General features: G+C 43.1%; 1 protein-coding gene across 2 annotated transcripts in view; it reads left to right on the top strand.

The window, feature by feature from the left end:
- The first annotated feature begins 4,339 nt into the window (after nucleotides 1-4,339).
- Nucleotides 4,340-20,906, top strand: part of PHF2 (PHD finger protein 2) — a 111,373-nt gene continuing 94,806 nt past the window's right edge. Inside the window, exon 1 of one of the 2 annotated variants that reach the window (XM_033140868.1) lies at nucleotides 4,340-4,886. In XM_033140868.1, the coding sequence (XP_032996759.1) occupies nucleotides 4,789-4,886 (98 nt within the window). In that variant the 5' untranslated portion in view covers nucleotides 4,340-4,788. The remainder of the gene's footprint in view (nucleotides 4,887-20,906) is intronic. The other variant, XM_033140867.1, reaches the window with a different exon arrangement.

The raw sequence follows: 20,906 nt of genomic DNA, 5'->3' as shown, positions 1-20,906 counted from the left end.
CATTCCTCCTTTAAGTTTTATTACACAAATTTGTAAAGCCTTTGCAATAAATTTGGATGTTCAATAGGATATATACCTCTCCACATCAGTCAGCAAAAAACAGGTCTTTGCAAGAGATGCTTTTTCCTTCTGCGATCTTAACAATGGATGGATGTAATTGTTTCTAAGATCATTATAAAAAGGGCATTTGAGGAGTACATGAGTTATGTCTTCTATAGACAGAGTTTTGCACACACAACTCTATCCTTCTTGGGAACTCCTTTATGTTGGCCTGTCCAATCTGCTAACGCAAGGGCATTTAGTCTTGCCTGAGTAAAGGCTACTACCCTCATTTTAACATTTGGCAAATCTACCAGATATCTTGGCAGGGATGGATACAATGGAATAATTTAAAAAAAGCACATACAATTTATTTGATTCGCAGATCTTGATCTCAGCAGCTTGTGATTGCATCTTGATGTCTTTAAGCCTTTGGAGTATTAATTCTTTAGCTCTCTCAAAACACTGCCTCACAAGAAAGTAGGCAGAGAGTCCCAACCTCATGGCAGCAGACTGCATTTCACGTTTCCATGAGTTTGGGATCATATCTTCCAATATTGTCATGGGGGATTCTGATACATGCTTAAAAATAGTTTTTAACCAAAAAAGCAGAGCTAGACCTTGGCTTTACATGGCCCACAGTGGTGCTCCATATAACAACTTTGGCAACACCTTGGTCTTATAAAGTTCTAAAGTGGGCTGCACCAAGTTGCCCCCTTTTGTATGGTGGAATCGTGGTAGTCCATTTAAAGTTCTACCAGCTAATATGGTGCTTGATTGAACCTGTGCAGACCATTTACCTGTCCACTGAAAGACCACACAGAGTTACTAGAATGAGAATACTTGCTCCAGTGTATTTCCACCGAGTGACCAAAATTAATAATAATAACAATGTTCTGCAATCAGTGACAACTATCACTAAACACAAGCCTTCCACATTCAGATGAAGTATAGCTTTATTACATTTATATCCTGCTTTTTCTCCAGGAAGCTCAAGGCTACATACCTGGTGTCATGCCCCACTCCAGTTTATCTTCACAGCAATCTTGTGAGGTAGGTCAGGCTAAGACAGAGTCACTCAGGGAACTTCAAGCAGAATGGAAATCAGGACCAGGGTCTTCCAAGTCTTAGCGCTCATTCACACGGGAGTTTAATGTGGATTTGAGACGGCTTGTGTCTCTTTTTGTGTGTGGCTTCAGTTCAGTATACCTGAAGGAGCGTCTCCACCCCCATCATTCTGCCCAGACACTGAGGTCCAGTGCCGAGGGCCTTCTGGCGGTTCCCTCACTATGAGAAGCCAAGTTACAGGGAACCAGGCAGAGGGCCTTCTTGGTAGTGGCACCCACCCTGTGGAATACCCTCCCACCAGATGTCAAAGAAAAAAACAACTACCAGACCTTTAGAAGACATCTGAAGGCAACCCTGTTTAGGGAGGCTTTTAATGTTTAATAGATTATTGTATTTTAATGTTCTGTTGGAAGCCTCCCAGAGTGGCTGGGGAAACCCAGCCAGATGGGCGGGGTATAAATAATACATTATTATTATTATTATTATTATTATTATTATTATTATTATTTTAGTTAGCGGTTTCCACAATGACATCCTCTTCCACAATGTCACCCAAGTAGCAGCCTGAACCCCCCCCTACTAAATTCAGGTTTTCCTAATTGACAAACTGAGGACATATTGAAGCATATTGAGAGGATGAGTATTTTTACATGTATGGTGACATTTTGCTGGGTGCCATCTATAGCTGCACCCCAACCTGTCTTTTTCTAACAGTAGTTGCTGATTACATGTTCTTGGTAGTTTTGTTTTCAAAAACAGCTATTTTACACAGAACACCTCTTACATAATTCAGCTGCATTAATAAAAAACAAAAACAAAAAACAAAAAAACCCTTACCCTATCAGGTACAGGAGACAGGAAAGCAAAAAGGAAAGGAAAGAAATGGGAGTCTCTCATGTGAGTGACTCCAAATCTTAGGCTTGGAGGACACACAATTTATTTATTTATTCATTCATTTAACTGTACAAACCTGGGATATTGGAAAGCTTGTACTTTTTAAAAAATGTTTTGCAGGCATAGGTAAACAAATACCCACCAACACCTCAGGTTTCCTGACTTGAAGCAAAACACACACACACACACACACTATTTTAGCTACACTTTTGTGCAAAATTTTTATACTGGAAACTTTATATTTCAATTTTTAAAAATAAAACAAATGCTGTCCACAATTTGTGTGCATGCCCACAGCTAGATCTGAGGTTTCCCAAACCTGCGGTTGGCAGGAAAGCACTAAGTGAAGGAAGGTGACAACTGCACACAGTGCTAATCCATCCCATCAACTATGGCCCACTAGTGTGGATGGGAAACAATGAGAGAGATCACCTTCCTTCGCTTAGTGTTTCCTTGCCCACCTAGGTTTGGGATACCTGAGGTCTAGTTGTGGACATGCACACAAAATGTGGACAGCACCTTTTGTTGTAATTTTAAAAGGCACACATATGCATGGAAAGAGCAACCAACTCATGCCTTAATTATATTCCTGGATATTGTGCAGGATTCGATATGTTGCCTAGCATGTATTGTTTGTTATGTATTAACTACCGTTATCTGTTACTACATATTGCTTACGATTTGAATTGTAGTTATGTAAGTGTTCTTACTTTTTCGTACTGTCTGGATATTGCACTATGTATTTATATTATATTGTTTATTATGTTCCGTGTTGTAAACAGCCGTGTGGTCTTTTGAGGAAGGTGGTATACAAATTGTTCATAGTAATAATATTCTGAAGTTGACACTCCAAACCTTCCCCGCGGCTGGCATGAGATAGCAACAGGAGAGCTCTCCTTATGCCTTGATGGCCAGTTTCCCAAGGGCATGTGGATGTCCACTCTTGGGAGTCCAATGATGAGCTACATCTACTTGGAAGGATCAGGATCGTGCCCAATCTTGGAATTAAGGGGGGGGGCCTTAGGACTCTCCCCTCCCATCCGGCCCCCGCTGCAGAAAAATACCATAACCGTAATATAATCAAACATGTGGCTACAACAGCGAAGTGAATTGCTGAAGTGCAAAAATGACACGTGGTATTTATTTATTTTATTTTTTAAAAAAAACTTTTGATCCGGAAACAAGTAGTTGGGACTGAATCGAAGGGGGCCTCCCGAAGAACAGAGCTGTTTACAGTAGTTACAAAAGATCCTTTCTGAAATGTACCGCACGAGGAAAGTTCTACAAATTTTTAAGCGTTAAAGCGAAGTCGTGGAGCGCCATACACCGGAAAGACAAGAACCGGAACCGCCACTTCCTCTGTTCGACTCTCCAGCTTTATTAACTTTTTAAAAAAATTATTTTTAAAATCAGGCTCGCACTTTCGGTTGTAAATATATGTAGCCTTAGAAGAAGGCTGGGTCTGTTCCCCCGCCCGAGTTTATTCCTCCCAGCTCCCCCCACCCCACCCCACTTAATATCTCCCTCTGTTGCAGAATCACATGAAAAAACAGGGCTGAGGTTAGGAGCTTTCTAGTTTGAACTCGGTCCTCCAAGTTCCTATATCCGAATTCCTTCCAGCCTTGGGCAGCCACGGGAAGCAAAAAACATTTTTTTGGGGGGGTGGGGGTGGAGACCTACTGATTCCTTCACCTCATATTAGCAGTAGATGTTGCTGTCTCCTTTCCAACCCACAAATTTTGGGAGAAGGGTTGACGAGAGCCCCCGAATGCGCCGATAGTATTTTTTCAAAGTTTCTGTAATATTGTGTTGTTGTTTTTTTAAAAGACCCTTTCGCTCTTCCTCTCCTCCTCCCCTTTCAGCGAGCTTTCTTTCATCCCTCCCCCCCTTCCAAATATCCCTCACTGAAACGTTTGTAATTTTTTAAAATCTCCCTCCTTCAATCGTCTCCGCTTTGCACGCCTCCCTGTTTATTTTCCAGCTCTGAGACTGGCTCTCTTCCTTTCCCACTACCCGCTCTTTTTTTTTCTTTCTTCCCTTAAAAAAAAAAAAAAACCAAACAATTTTGCACGGTGCCAAGCTTGGGAGTTTTCACATATTCGCCTCCCCTTTTCTGCAGCCTCCCTCCCCAGCCCCATCAGAGGAAATATTACAATGTTGCAAGCTGACGTAAGGACATTACAAGGAAAGGGCTACATTTCGGAGTGTTTATGAAAAGCCTCGGTACTGTACTGTCACCAGGGGGCATGCAATAGAATGCATTTCGTCCAACATTTGGAATAATGATCATTTAGCAACCACAACTACCACCACCAACACCACCAAAAAAAAAAAAAAAAAATCGGGGGGGGGGGAGAAGAGGGAGAGAGAGAGCTTCCAGTGCGCTTTGGAGTCCGCGCCAGACAGAGGAGCCATGCAGCCAAACTTTCGGGAACCCTTGGTTATTTTTCCTGACATTGCAAGCTCGCCCTTGAGGATCGCTTCTTGAAATCTCCGGGTTTTGTTTTGGCTTTTTCTCTCGCCCCGATCCTCGGCGACCTCTCCCGCCGTCTCTAGGCCTGGCGGATCAGCTTCCCTTCGGCAACGGAGGAGAGGATCAGGAGAGGATCTACCTTAGCAGCGAGGAAGCTGCAGCGAGACGCCCTGCCTGCCTGCCTGCCCGCCCGCCCGCTCTGCCTCGGTTCTGCCTGCCTCTCTCCCTCTCTCTCTCTCCCTCCTCTCTCTCGCATACGCGCACGCAGAGCTCGCTTGCCTTGGGAGTCCAGTGTTGTTTTGAAGGGAGCTAACATGGCGACGGTGCCCGTCTATTGCATCTGTAGGCTGCCCTACGACGTAACCCGCTTCATGATCGAGTGCGACGCCTGCAAGGACTGGTTTCACGGCAGGTAACACAAAGCGATCGGGCCTTTCCACCCCCCCCCCCTGCTCTGGGGCACACAGATCCCCCTCCTCTCGCTCGGGGGCCTTTCGCCTCTTCGGCTCGCTAGGGCACGAGAGAGCGAGAGCGAGCGAGAGATGGTGGCGGGGCTCGCAGGAGCTGCTGCTGCTGCTCCTCCGTGCAGTTTTCCAACAGGCCTTTTTGGAGAAGAGGAGGAGGAGCCACTCTCCCCATTTCCCTCTCTTGTATTTTTTTTTTTGTATGTGTGTGCGTTGTTTTGTTTTGTAAATTGTCGAGCCCGGGCGCACACAATGGGCTCCCCCCCCCACATCGGGGCTCTAGTGTCAAGGGGCTGCGGGTGGTGGTGGTGGTGGCGGCGGCGGCACTAGCGGGGGGAGAGCTATTGTCCTTTCCTCGGGGAGGGGAGGGCTTGGCTGGCTGCTAGCTGAGGAAGGCGTTTTTTATTATTAAGGTTATTTTGTTCCTAGCTCGCCGCTAGCCCCGTGGGGGTCTTCATGGGCGGGTGGCCGAGGCGAAGATTTAAAGCTCGGTGCCCGCTCTCACTTTCTCCAGAGAAGGCATGGAGAGCGCGCGAGAGGGATATGAGGGCGGGGGGGGGGGCGGCGGCGGCGGACGGTGGTTATCGAGGGGAAAGCGCTTCCACACGACGTCTGGCCAAAGGAGGAAGGGTCCCTACGGGGCGGGCGGGAGCTCCTAGGTCTATGAACCGGGCGGGCGGGGTGTGTGTGTTGGGGGGCGGGAGTCCGGCTTGTCGGCGAGCCCGCTCTCCCGCTCTCGGCGGCCCCGTCGCCTAGCGTCTTCCTGAGGGAAGGAGGGGCGGCCGGGGCTGGGGGGTGTTTCCTCACACGCGGGCGAGAGAGGGCGAGCGGTGGCGGGGGTCCCGAGCGAGGCGACTGAGGGAGAGAGAGAACGAGCCCGCGCTGCTGGGCTGGGCTTCCCCCGGGAGAGGAGCGGCCAGGCGGGCCAGTGTGGACTCGGGCGCAGCCAAGGAAGGGAATCCCCCGCCGCGCGGGCTGCAAAAGCCCAGAGCTGCTGGCGCCACTTTTGCTTGGTCGCGGAAGGAGCGAGGAAAACGCCAGGAGGACCCGCTCTTACCCTCTAAAGAGAGAGAGAGAGAGAGAGGCCGGGGGGTGGCAGGAGGAGAGACGCTTCATCTCCTCGACGCCCTGAGGTAGCGCCGCGCTGGGCAGAGGCTGCCACGTCCTCCTCCTGCACTTCGGGTGCCCCTCTTCTGCCTCCTCTCACTTCTTTTAAAACATTCCCATTTTAAGGGGTGGGAAATGGATCTGCCTCCTTGAAACACACATGCACCCACCCACCCACCCCCCGCCGCGGGCGGGATCCGCAGGAAAAGGATTGGGGTTGACTGCAGTTCTCTGGGATGGTGGTGGCAGCTTTGGCTGCGTCTCCTCAGCTACATGGAGATCGTTTCAATTCTCCCCGTCCTCAGTTGTTGCGGAATCTGAGACAATGTAACGCGCAGGTTGCTGGGGGGGGTGGGTGGGCTGGAAACTTCCCTGGCCACCCGCTCATATCTCTATCCATTTATCTGATATGTCAAGGGCGAGGGTGGAGAGCCCTCCTCCCTCGCTCCCCCTTTCGTGGTGCTTCTTGTCTGCAATTGTCACTCCACGCCGAGTCGTCCTGGTTGCCTGATGGCAGAGCTGATGGTCCTGATCTTTGTGTCTCTCCGTGGAGGGTTTGTGTGGCAGGAGGCGGGAGGCAGGCAGGCGCGTCGTTCATAAATAAATAAAGAATGAAATAAATGGGAGCTGCAGGCAGGAGGGGGAAAGACTTCAGCCAGATTCCCTAGGAGGTCAGTCTTCTCTTTGGGAGGATGGTGGGGGGGGGGGGAGAGAGAGAAACAAATCTTGTGGATATTACCTGAAGAATGCCTCAGATGGAAGCAAACGCCATTGAAATGCCTTGGGCTTCCTTGCTGTGGGTATGAGCTGCCAAAATTAAGCAATGGTTTTTTTGTTTTTTTAAAAAAAATTGTCTCACATGCTGCTCTGTCTCATGCAGATCCGCAGGACTTGAAAATGTTTAATGTTGTCTGGGTTGTTTAAGCTCCGGGTAGGAATTTCGCAGCCTGGGTATGTGAAGGCTTCTGACTGGTTGTTATTTTCCTTCTGACTTGCTGCTCTTGTAAAACTGAACTTCCCTTGCAACTTGGTTCCCTTGCAACAGCAGCAGAGAAGGTACTAAAGACAGGTTGGTCCTCTTGATTACTCAAGTTCAAGGGCAAGGGGGATTGCCTCCCCACTGGGGAATACAGGAGGTTGCTTTAAAGTAACAGTAAGGAGCAGTTAGGACAACTTTGCGATTGCTTTCTCTATGTTGCCTTTTTTTAATTGGCTGTATTAATTTATCTGTCTTACGTTTTTGTCAAGCACTGTGTGCTGTGAATTGTGAAAAGGCCACTGCTGTAGAAATGAGTATATCGCTGTCAACAGAAAACTGATAAGAGTGAAGAACTTGATGCGATCGACGTTGGAGCTCATTTAATAGTTAGAAAGCCGTTGTGGGGTAGTGGTTGGCATGTCTGAGATGGAGGGGGGGGGAACTCAAGTTCAGATCCTTTCCCATTAGCTCACTGGGACAGTCACAATCTTACGCAAAAAATAGCAACTGTTACAGGGAGAGAGGACTATGTGGTAACCAACCACAGACATGTAAATGTTTGCATACGTTTAAGGTATAAATATGCTGTGGTTAAAGGTATGGCATTTGTTTGGTCAGGATGATTTTTTTTGTTTTGTTTTTGTCATTATTTTACTTGCCTACATTTATCGTTCTCTTTCCCCCACACCTCCTTGCACTCAAGGTAGCAACAATGAGATGCAAAAATACAATGAAAACAAATGCATTTTTCCTCCTGAGAAAATCTGTTCCTTATGTTTCTTCTTATGTATGGTGCATTTTCCCTGCTTTACAAAGATAAACAAATCTGGCTTATCCGTTTGGAGGTTGATTATGCAATTGCAAGATGAAAACCTTGAACGAACAGTAGGGCATCAAGGCCAGCGATTGTTACTTGGTGACACCGTGCAAGTGAGCCTTCTATCAGCGATAGCAGCGGCCTTACAAAATTACCTAAGGTAATTTGTGAGGGAGGGACAGTAAAGACCTTTAAATGCTTCTTAAAAATTTGAATGTATCCAGCTTTTCTGGTTTCTTACTCTTTATTTTAATTTTACTTATTTCCGTACTGTTCCATTTTATTTGCAATATACGGTTGTGTTGTGTTTTTGGCTCAGTTTCTTCTAGTTTTTGAGAGAGTTTATTAAAAGTTGTATTTTTTTTGTTTTTATGTAAACTGCTGACCGATTTCATTAAGTGGCATAACGTGTGTGTGTGTGTGTACGGCCTAGTACGTGACTCACTTTTATTTTGTGTCAATGATATAGCGTTTGATGCTCTCTTCCTGCCATCCTTTCACCCATTTTTAAGGGGTAAGGACAAGAAGGTTGGATGTTTAGGGAAGTTTTTAATGTGTGACATTTTAATGTATTTTAATCTTTGTTGGAAGCTGCCCAGAGTGGATGGGGAAACCCAGCCGGATGGGCGGGGTACAAATAAATTATTATTATTATTATTATTATTATTATTATTATTATTATTATTATTATACATACGGAACGTATAAGCATATGCATGATGGGGAAGATATAAGCTGGTCTTCTGCCCAATCCCATCACAAATAGAGGAATGTAGGGGAGTGTTTGCATGAACCAGCCCCTGGTTACCTGTACAAAAAGGGGGTCTGTTCCCATCAATGTTAATGTCTACTTACTTTACTTTGCTTGCCTTATGCTTGTGTGGGTGTATAATGGCACATATTTGGATAGATAAGCAGAAAATGAATGTGCATGTCCATCCTAAACAAATCTTGTGTGGAAGAAGACTGAGAAATGAATAACTGGGTAGGATATACAGTATAAATAAATATGAAGGAAATTGTGAGGTGTCAGATGCTTTCCCCCTTGTGCTTAACTGAAAATCATAAAGACATTAAATAAAAACAACGATGGGATGTTGTTACAGCTCTCTTAACTTATCATGGGAAGCTGCCAGGATAATACTCTGTACACAGGAAGTTGTAAAACCTAATGTGAAGACAAAAAGCTGATGCAATGAAATTTTCTCCAGAGAAAATAATGATATTCTTTTCAGTAGTTCTTCATTAGTTGCTAACATCAAAATTGTGTGTGTGTGTGTAAGAAAAAAGTGACATACAATTATAACTAATCTAACTGATGAATGAAAAACTTGTTTGAAAGTATACTTGATTATAGGTTTTCAAAATGTATTCTTCACATGATCTGCAAGTGAATTCAGCATTCTGTTTACATTAATTCTAAAAGTACTGTTTGATTTGTTGCTATATGCATATATATTACAAGCTTTGCTTGTTAATAGACTTCATAAACTACTATCAAGGATGAAGTGTGAACACCATAGTGTCAGAAAAATACAAAGGGAAAATTGTGTAGGACACACAATTCACAGCCTGTGGATTTGTGACCTTAGTACTTGTTAATGAAGAGGTTCTTGTCTGTCTCAGGATGTTGGTGAGGAAAGGTGAAAAGCTGCTTGAAAAAAAATCAGTAAAATTTAGAAAGTTTCAAATAATCTATCATTTGGCGTTTCCAGTTTACCAGTTTGGCGTTTCCAGTTTCCAGTTTACCAGTTAAAAATCTTCCAATTTTGATGGAACACTTGTTTACCAGGTTATGTTAGAACAGTCCACCACATTTAGTTTTATATTTTGGTTTAATACTGGTTTGCAGAGCTGAAATAGTTTGTCAGCACCCAGCTGAACTCCCAAATAAACAATGCAGATTCTGGGTTCAAGGATCTGTCAATTTTGTAGCAGTTTAATATGACTAAGTCTGTTTGAAAGCAATAGGCTTTGAAGTTACACACATAGTCAGTTTGTTTTATTTCCATATCTCTTGCATCCTTTCAGAATGTTTATTACATGATAGACTGATTTTACAATAATGAAGAACATGCACTCTTCAATAGGTAATTCATTCTTGACTCAGCATGACTGTTGACTAAATATTCATTGATTTTGTGCACACATGTTCTTAAAAACAAAAAGAGAGAGTATTACATTGTTACATTCATTAGAAAAATGTAACATGTAGATGTGGTCGCTCCAATGCCTACTTGGCTCTACTTTGCCTCCCATTCACTTTCAAGGAAGGAGAAATGCTGCATTTGCAGTAAATCTTCTTCAGTGAAAGGGCTTCCCTGTTCGCAGAAATGTTTCAGTTTTGCATAAGGATGGGATATGGGTTTCTGGATTGGGAAATTAGGCAATTGTTTCCGATGAGTTAGCACAGGTCTACACTTACGGCAGACAATTTGTTCAGTAATGAGAGTTCCTTCTGCACAATCCACAGGCCTTGTAAGGATGTTTAAAAATGTATGTATCTCGCATTTTTAAAGGGGAAAGTGTGCTTCAGATTCTTGCGCTCAGAAAGCTAATGCTGAAAATGTGAGGGCAACAACATTAAAGGTTAAAAAAATAATTGGTAAGAAAAATGTAGTTCATTTCAACTCCACTGTGATTTTTGAGTTCATATATAAAGACTTTTGTAGAGCAGAGTTCAATGTTCACATTTGACTTCTTGCAACGCAACATGTTGAAAGAGTGCAGCATGTTGTCCAGATGCGTTAATACCCATGTCAATGAAAATGATATGGCAATTACATTATTAGAAACAAAAATGCAAATAAAGTACTGTATGACCTTCTGGCTCCAAAACAATGTTTAGACCTAGTACCAGAAGAGTGAGAAACATACTTTATAAAGGGGGTGGTATATCTCAGAATGCACACAATCCTGCCAATGCAGTAAAGAATGTACAGTAGCTGAAAGGTTGCCTCTTCCCGTTGATGCGTACCTGAACCTTGAGTTCTTCAGAGGTACTTCTCCAGGTGCTCTGACCAAAGGAGATGGAGCTCATGGCTATTAGGGAGAAAGCCTTTTTGTTGGTGGCAGTCCAATTATGGAATGCTCTCTCCAGAGAAGCCTGCCTGGCACCTGTTTGGGTTCATTTCAGTGCCAGGCCCTTTCAAATACCTTTTTAATATTTCAGTATTTTAAAATTATGTTTAAATCTAGTGCTTTTATAGCTGATTGTTATATTTTAATATTGATATTTTAAGCCACCTAGATAACACTCCTTCCAGTAGCACCTTAGAGACCAACTAAGTTTGTTCTTGGTATGAGCTTTTGTGTGCATATATGTACACAAAAGCTCATACCAAGAACAAACATGGTTGGTCTCTAAGGTGCTACTGGGAGGAATATTTTTATTTTTTATTTTGTTTCGACTATGGCAGACCAACACGGCTACCTACCTGTAACTAAATAACACTATTATTGAGTGGCATATAAATGTGGTTTGTAAGTAATTATCATGGGCATCTTGGTGTCATCCCTACTAAGGAGCAGTTTGGAAAGCTGTATCAGTTTATCATCTGCAGAGGTTTGATAAGGTGAGATCAGCAAGGCAAAAACTAGTGCATTTTCCATAAGAATCACATACACTGGAATTTAAACCCAAATTAGCACTTTTTGTTGGAAGGTTTTTAAAACAAAAAATGTATTAGTTGACAATGAGATTGAAATTCTTTGTGAATTTCATGTGGACTTCCAGCAATTATAATATTATATGAACAGCGTAATACTCTTATTACAATATAATCCCAATTAATGCACAATTCCCAGTAAGCTCAAAGTCTGCAAATTTAGCTGATTTTTCATTCCTGTAAATCAGAATTTTATAGTAACAATGGTGGGGTTCTCTCTCTCTCTCTCTCTCTCTCTCTCTCTCTCTCTCTGCATGCTCTTAGCTTATTTTGATAAAAATGGCTGTTTAATATTCAGAATGATGGCATAAATATGTGAAATGGATCCTCAGATGGGTCTGTCCCAGACAGCTGTTGGGCAGGGGACAGGTTTCTAGTGCAAGTGGGAAATTGCACCAGGTCTCATACATACCAGTTCCATATCCAGGAAGTGAAGTCAGATCAAGCAAAGGTCAAGTCCGCCTAAGCAAGGTCAGCCAAATGAGAGGTCAAAGTCTGAAAGGCAAGGAAGCAATCTGGGTAGCACCTTGGATAGTTCCAAGTGGACCCTAAACTGGAAGGCAGACGACTGTTGCGTCAACATTTCGCTTCAGTAGGGTGGCAACTTCCTTTCAGCAGCAAGCCCTGCTCCTCTTGAGCAGAACCTCTATTCTTAAAGAGGCCCAGTCTGTTTTAGGAAGCTGTGGACTACACGGGGGGTGGGGGTGGGATGGGGGTGACGACTGTAGTTTTACTGTGTCCCCAGAGCTAGGGCCCTCAGAGTCTAAAGACAGTAATATGCCCTTACCAGGTGGAGAGACACTGGCTTCATGGGCTCCTCTGCCACTGGAACTTCTGAGGAGGCACTGATGTTACAGTCTGGTTCAGAAAGCACATTGTTCTCCAACACAGATAGATCCACTAAACCCATGTCCAATTCCCCTGAAGATGGGGAGCGACAAGACTGGAAATTGCATCTCACCATTTTTCACCAAGAAGATCAGTAAAGCCCTACAGAATGTAATCAAATAACAGAAAATGGTGAAACTCACAGTAGCCCAATATATAGGACAGTAAAAAAGCCTGGTTGCAAAGAGAAGTTGTAACTACCCTCCTAAACACAAGCAATGAAGGAGTCACCTGGATTTCCAGAGGTGGGAGTTCCAGAGCCTGGAGCCCACCACAGAAAAGGCTCTTCTGAGCATTGTCATGTTGTGAATAGCTAATGGGACAGGAGAAGGGGTTCTCTTTGGAAGATTTCGGTTCTCAGGCAGGATTATATACAGGAAGGTGGTCTTTCAGGTTGTATAGGTAACAAACAGCACTTTGGAAGCAAGTTGGCCCCCAATGTGTTCGACACACAACCCCTATATTGTACTGGCTGCTGTATTGTGGGCAACCAGAAGTTTCCAAAGGTCTTGAAAAGGCAGCCTATGTAACACATCTTTCAAGCAAGAGGGGAATTAAGGCACGGATCACGGTTGCCAGATCAGAATATTCCAGAAAGGAATGCAGCTGACACAACATTTTAAATTGTGCAAAGACACTCGTGGCTACAGTTGAGGCCTGAAAATTCAGGGGGCAGAAAGAGCTTGCAATCCTGGATAACTGGAATGTATTTGCCCCCACCTTCCCGTAGGTATGTAGCTGAACTGGGCCAGAGCCACCAGCTGAAGGACATAGCCTGGGACCCCAAAGGAGTGAGGAAGAACCTGCCTGTGAGTTGAGAACTACAGGAAGAGTCTAGTTTGACTTGTAACTGCAGCAGCAGCAGCAGCAGATTGGCATGCAGCAGTGATGACTAAATATTGTACAGGGCTAATATTAAAAGACTTTATTATTAGCCAAAGAGGAGTGGCAGAAAGAAAGAACATCTTTCTTTGCTCTTGTGGGAACAAGTTGCTCTGTTGCGAGAATGTCTCCAAACATTACACCTCAAAGCCGAGGGAAAAACAAGTGATCCAAAGATGTCTTAACGTATGTGTAAAAACTTTAAAGAATAGGACAAGTTTGTTGTCAGGTTGGATCTAATGGTAGCAACTTGAAAAACCCTTATAGAAAAGGAAAGCTGATAAAAGACTTTCCTTTGAGGCAACAAAACTGTTGTTGTTGTTGTTGTTGTTGTTATATTTATTACCCACTCTTCACCAGAAGGTCCTACAGAGAGTTACAGCAATATAAAAAACAGCATTAAAAAGAGTTTAAGGCAAATTACCATTACAATTGACAAATGACCCTTCATGGGGTCACGAAGAGTCGGACACGACTGAACGACTGAACAACAACAACAACCATTACAACTAGAATGGGTCCTAAAATACAGATCTATGTCTGTGTCTCAAGTGTCAAAGGGCAAGGCAAAGAGATGCATCTTCAGCATATGGTGGAAGCTATGCAATGAGGTTCCAGACAATCTCTGTGGGAAGGAAATTCCAAAACCCAGTGGCTGCCATGGAGAATGTTCTCTCCTAAATCCTCACCCCTACACCAACCAAAAGGTTAAGGGCAGTGAAACTACCTAAACTGTTTACAGGAACTAAGTTTATACTACTGTTTCCCTCTGACTATGATGCTGTCTGATCAGAGGATCATAAAAGCAGAATAATATCTGCCCCCTCCAGCTTCCCTTCCACATTTTAACCCACATATTCTCCACATTTCTGCTCCCAATGAGAAAATATTTTCAAAGGAGGTATATTTTGCAATGTTACATTTTGTTTTGTTTTTGAAATTAGTTTTGTTTTTCAAAATACAAATTACTTTTTACACCAGGGTAGGTGGGGTTGAGGATCCTGAAAAACAAAATGTGATTTTAACGTTTTGTTTTAGGTTTTTTTATGTTAAGTTGGTTTCTGCAGTAAAGTACACTTGAAACCCGGACTGCTGTCTGGAGCAGCCTTTGCCTACCTTCTTACAGCTTGCAGACCACTGGTCATGCTGCCTGGGGCTGATGGGAGTTACAGGCCAAAATATCTGACAGCAGCAGGTTGCAGAAGGCTGCCCATGCCCTAGGCTCTGTGGTCTTCATGTGGTCTTGCAATACTAGACCAGAGACTATGTGTTGCATCCAATGTGTACAATTAAAATGCTGCTCACAGAACTGGACTTCCTCGTCCTCTTTCTCTTTTTCAGTGTGCACCCCCCCCCCCAAATCTGCCCAATGGAGTTCTTCCACCCTCTGGAACCAATTTTGCAGGGTGTACAGGGGGGTGGATGGGAGAGGCGAGGAGAGTGGAAGTCTGTTGTTCAAGAGGAATAACAGCTTTGGATACGACGTTATGACTTTAAAAGGTGCAGTTATGTTTTACCTCTCACACACAGCTTTATTGCCAAAACACACAGTACAACCACACTATAGATTAACGGTTATTAAGGTGTAAGAGCAGCCTTGCTAGCCAACAGAGAAGGTTGGTTATGTTCATATTGTCACATTGTTGACATGACTGGTGTAAGTATTCCCACTTCAATGAGTGGTAGTCTATCTCTTATGGTTAAAAGGTGAGCTGATGCAATGGGTGGAAAGCAAAACTATTGTCAACTTTCATTTACTAGCCTTGGGTAATGTATCAACTCTACTGATCACAGTGGCGCCTTCATATTTAGAAATATGTATTCACAGGCCCTTCTGAGGGGAAGTGTGGAGGGTGGCAATGTGAAAAAGGAGATTTTCAGTAGTGGCTCCCCATTTGTGGAATGTTATTTCCAGGGAAATACAGTGCTGTCAGATTTCAGACGTCTCGTTAAAACATTCCTGTTTTACAAAATCCTTTGGTTGTTAACTGTGATTATATGGCAGAATGATTCTGGCCTGTTTGTGGTGTTCATATTTTCTCTGAGTGGAGCAGGATTTGCCCTTTTTATAATAATTGATCAGCACTTTTTCGACAAAACTTGAATTTGCTCTGTTGTAAGCGGTGTATATTCTGCAGGATCTGTAAGTCACTTTCAGATTTCCCTGTGTGCAGAAATGATATAAATAAAAACGATGTTTTGTCATCAAATATGTATTTAAGTATTTATTAAAACACAAACTTTTGTACAGCTTTTTTTTTTAACTAACGGATTAAATGTGGGAAAAGGAACAGTATGAATAAATACATGCCAAATTGGCACAGAAACTGAACTGGCCATCCCAGGTGTGAAGTTTGAGGATGTCATTGTAACACATCTGGCCTACCAGGCATGATATCATTCGAGCTAGTCTGGCTGCCAGTGTGGTATCTGTGGCCAAATACGTCAATCTTGGATTGGCCTTTCTCCTCAAACATGTACTGACAAACAAAGCTTATTTGTAATTTTGATAGAGACGCAGTTATAATAGCCTAATAAATAGGGTGCCATAAAGTGAGAAAGGCAGTTACTTACACCTGAAGTGTAAACAAACCAAAGAGGACAGAGTTTATGTTTTGAGGCAAACTCTCAAAAGCACAATTGCAGCAAACTGCACATACAGCAAAGGGCCATGTTAATGCCATCTTATTTGTTTTCTGGTTTCCATTTTGGTTGGCTCAGTCCCAAGATCATAACTCTGCTCCTTGACAACAGTTATGATTATGGAAGTTTCCCTCTTCAGGGAAAGTCGCTCTGGACAGTGTTGTGGTTTCTTCACCTTGCACCTTCTTTTTTCAAAAATGCAAATCAGCTTTAGTATGATAATGGTTTTATAATCCATTGTTATTGTTGTTGCAGCAGCAGTAAATTGAATATAGTATCTTGGACGAATGAGATCTCATAGGAAACATGTGCACACTGAAAGCACTGTACTTCTCTGCAGTTTGGCAGAGACTTAAAATAGCTGTTAAATGACAAGCTAATGTGATCTTAAGAACACATGTCAGACATTGCTAGTTCTTATTATGCATTCTGTCAGAGTCAACATATCCAGATGCAATTGCACTTTCTGGAGAGCTGCTTCAAACAGGATGCCATTACTTGCTATGTGTAATTTTAATGTATTAGAGGCTTTTTTAAATGCTGGGAGTTCTTTAACACGAGAAGATTATGAAGAAAGATCATATCCTCCCACATATTCTTCTATGCATCATGGAAGAAAACAGGTAATGCAAAAAAAAGAAAAAAAAAAGAAAATTAACTATTTATGACTGAGGTATATGATGATTTGAACCACTGTACTAGGTGTATTTGCTTCACATGCATTTTGGCAGGTGAAAGTTGCCAGGAAACATGTGCGAGAAGTGAATTTTGCCAATAATGGGCTGATCATTACTGGTGCTAAAATAAAAAGCAATTTTCCAATATAACCATTTGCCCTTTAATGCCTGTGGAAAGTGCAAGCACAAACATATTATGATCTGTAAAGCAGCAGGTAGATCATATGGTTGCACACATGCTGTGCTGCAAGCCTGTGCACCTGTGGGGTTGTTTTTCCAGGGGGAGGTGCAAAGTATAATATTCCAAATAAATAAACAGCACCTTGCATCAGAGAGCAGGCCTACTATTTCTGGTAGATTTGTTTGACTGAGCAGTGGCGAGGCCTGGGTAGACCTGGTCTCCAAAAACCTTGTATTCCAAGCCTACTCCTTCATGGTTACAGGTAGGTAGCCATGTTGGTCTGCCATAGTCAAAACAAAATAATAAAAAATAAACAAATTCCTTCCAGTAGCACCTTAGAGACCAACTAAGTTTGTTCTTGGTGTGAGCTTTCGTGTGCATGCACACTTCTTCGCCACCACAGTCCCATCACCACTGCATTTCCCTTAAAAATTGCCACCACCAAGCGTGCACACAAATGCAGAATTAATAACACTGGACTACACTTCACAGTTGCCATGCGCTCCCTTCTCACTCCCTTCAGCAATATGTGCATGGGAACACTGGGTTGCTTTGCAGGCCTGGCACAGACCACACCCTCTCAGCCATTCCTGCCCCCCACAATTTGGGTAGAACAATGGCAGAAGCTTTCTGTCTTGGCATCAACAGAGCAATTTTTAGAATGTTTACAAACCCAGAATTAAACCACATTTTTAATGCAATGTGTTAGAAAGATTGTGAGGGTAGGACCTGAACCAATGGATTCAACTGACGAGAAAGGAAACACTAGGAATAACTTTCTGGTGGCAAAAAGCTATTCAACGGTGGATGGCCACCTGTCAGGGGTTTCCTAGCTGTGATTCCTGCATTGCAGGGGGTTGGACTAGAAGAGTCCTATATTATAAATCAAGAGTACTATATTACAAATCAAGTGCTGCTAGGAGTTGTTTCTTTTTATTTCCCAATGTATTTTTAATCAATAAAAAAATTGGTGTGTCACGATCATGTTTTCATTCTGAAAGTGTGGCCCAGAGAGGAAAGTTTGAGAAACCACTGCTGCAACACTGCTGTGGTCTAATGAGAAGAGGCACAGCCCCCACTACATTGATTTCTAACGAACAGAAAAGTAATGAGCAGCGCGACCCCATGCGTGTCTTCTCCGACGTAAATCCTGCTGAGCCCAATGGGACTTACTCTCAGTTTAAGAGGGCATAGGATTGCAACCTGCTTCCTTTACATTGGGGGGGAGGCTGTTTCAGTAATGCACAAGCACTTCCCGCTAGTGTGTGTTTCCCTCTTTCCCCCCACTGCCATAGCAACCAGGAGGAGCAGGACCTCCTTGCTTGCCTGTCCAGGGATATAAAGTGTCTATCTCTGGTGATCAGGCACCAGTCTACTTGTACCATGGCATCAGCAGGTCTTTGATCGCAAGATTACGCTGCTCTGCAGAGCCTGGATTATCTTGACGCCATCAGTAAAATAATCGCATGAAGGCAAGGGCACATCCTGAGATAATGTCAGCAGAATTCCAGGACTTGGAAGCCCAGGTGTGAATGATAGTTCACACGTACCTATTTCTGCAATTTAAAAGTTGGAAGTATTACATCGTGGTTCGTGTGTGTGGCTAGGGTGAGCTTTCCTCTTCATTTTTATGAATGGAAAAAAGGCATTTCGCATCCACTTCTGCTGCAAAGTAGAATGATAGATGATCCCCTTTAAATACCAGAAATTGAATACCAAACTAAGAGGGAATCAGTTACTTCCAACGTTATAACTCAATAGCTTTGTAGTTATAAAGACCTTTTTGCAAGTCTGCTTTCAGGATGGTGGTGGTAATTCTGCCTTAATAATTCTTTTTAATTCATAGGGGTGGTTTTTTTTTAATGATTTCTGCAGCGCAGGCTCTCCTCTCCCTAAGAAATAGCGAGAGAGAAAAATCAGTTGGAAAACGCCACAGTTTGATCCATGCTAATAGGCAATAACATTGGGGTAACAAGCATATTGTAGGTGTACGGATAAAGCAAGCGTATCTGTGGTGATTATGAAGTAGGTCCCATTGAGCTCAGCAGATGTGACTTCTGAGCAGGCATGAATAGGATTGCTCTGTTAATCGGTGTGTCTGAAATAACATATTCATATTTATTTTTCATCAATTCGGTTAATGTTCATGAGTCTGCAGATGACTGAAACAGTTGAGGCAAACCACAATTTACTTCAGGATGGACAAGCAAAACACAATCATGTGCATCTCAAGGGCATCATTCAGTTATTAATGACAGTGCATGCTCCTAAGCATTTCTGATCTCGTTTTCTTCTGCGTGCTTATTGCATTTTAGTGTAATGCCTTGTTAAGAAATATTTAGGGAGCTGCATGTCAGCTTGAGGGAAATGAGTGCTGCAGACATGAGCGGCAATCTTTAAGGGTAAATAGATTTAGAAGTGCACAGAGAAAGAGAAGGAAAGCTGGAGTATATTTCATAATCAGATTAATACACATTAGTACTAGTCATGGTTTTTTATACAGCAAAAGATGTAACTAATGCAGGGGTTAGCAAACTTTTTCAGCCATGGGCCGGTCCACTATCCCTCAGACCTTGTGGGGGGCCGGACTATATTTTGAAAAAAAATAATAATGAATGAATTCCTATGCCCAACAAATAACCCAGGGATGCATTTTAAATAAAAGCACACATTCCACTCTGGTAAAAACACCAGGCAGGCCCCACAAATAACCCAGAAATGCATTTTAAATAAAAGGACACATTCTACTCATGTAAAAACACGCTGATTCCCAGACTTTCCGCGGGCTGCATTTAGAAGGCGATTGGGCCACATTTCGCCTCCGGGCTTTAGTTTAGGGATCCCTGAACTAATGGATGTGGTCATTTCTTAAGAACTTTCTTGATATCATATTCTATGTGTGTTCCAGCTGCACAGGTTGGTATGGGGAAGTCTCAGGTGTTCACAATATCTTTCCTGCTCTCTCAACAAACAGATGAATAAAAAAAGCTCACTCTTGTGTAAGGCATGAAAATGCTGTGATATTTGCTTTGCTAAAGAGGGAGCAATGAATTGCATAAAGGTAAAGGTAAAGGGACCCCTGACCATTAGGTCCAGTCGCGGACGACTGGGGTTGCGGCACTCATCTCGCTTTATTGGCCGAGGGATCCAGCGTACAGCTTCCGGGTCATGTGGCCAGCATGACTAAGCCGCTTCTGGCGAACCAGAGCAGCGCATGGAAACGCCGTTTACCTTCCCGCCTGAGCGTTACCTATTTATCTACTTGCACTTTGACATGCTTTCAAACTGCTAGGTTGGCAGGAGCAGGGACCGAGCTACAGGAGCTCACCCCATTGCAGGGATTTGAACCGCCGACCTTCTGATTGGCAAGACCACAGCACCACCCACATCCCTAATGAATTGCATAGGATGCCTTAAATGTTACTGCCATGTAGTTCGTTGCTCAAGCTAATTTCAGAAAATTCATTAGATGCTTTTTAGTTGAATAATTTAAAACCACAGGTTGCACATTTCCAGGCAGAAACACAGCATATTTGGGTATGCCATGTTTAGTCTAAAAATTGGGGGGGGGGGAATTGTTCAGGGGCCTCTTAGAGGCATGCTTTGAAGTCCCATTTTGCTCCTAAAATAAGGCAGGTCAAAATACAGTAAATAAATTAAAGAGACAATATGTATTTACACTGCCGCTGGGTCTGATGATACGAGGATGAGAATGTTTGCTGTTTCTGGAAGCAGAGAAATTCTGTACAGTCAAGAGATTGGGTCTCCAATTTTGGAAATATTGTATGAGGCAACATTGCATTGTGTGTGCCAGGTGCATGAAGGGTCTGGAGGATTGATACATTATAGTTATGGGCCACCTGTTCAGTACTCCTGGGGGTGACTAGAAATGTGTATTAACTAAGTCAATGGTATTGTCAGGTGGTCAATTTCGTATTGTCAGTAGGCCTATGGGCAAAGATCTTTAAATGCAGGTGCATACTTCTCAGCTTATTAGCTTAATGTTTCTTAGTCATGTTCACCATCTGGTTTCTGAGCAAAAAACCAACAAACAAAGCCCATGGCACTTTATAGTTCTTTAATACGCACTGCTACTATGAATAGAAATAATTGTTTCAGTTCACTT

Source organism: Lacerta agilis, chromosome 2 (assembly GCF_009819535.1).
Source record: "Lacerta agilis isolate rLacAgi1 chromosome 2, rLacAgi1.pri, whole genome shotgun sequence".
Lineage (NCBI taxonomy): Eukaryota > Metazoa > Chordata > Lepidosauria > Squamata > Lacertidae > Lacerta > Lacerta agilis.
The sequence above is the reverse complement of the archived record's forward strand: the minus strand, read 5'-3'. Positions and strand labels throughout refer to the sequence as shown.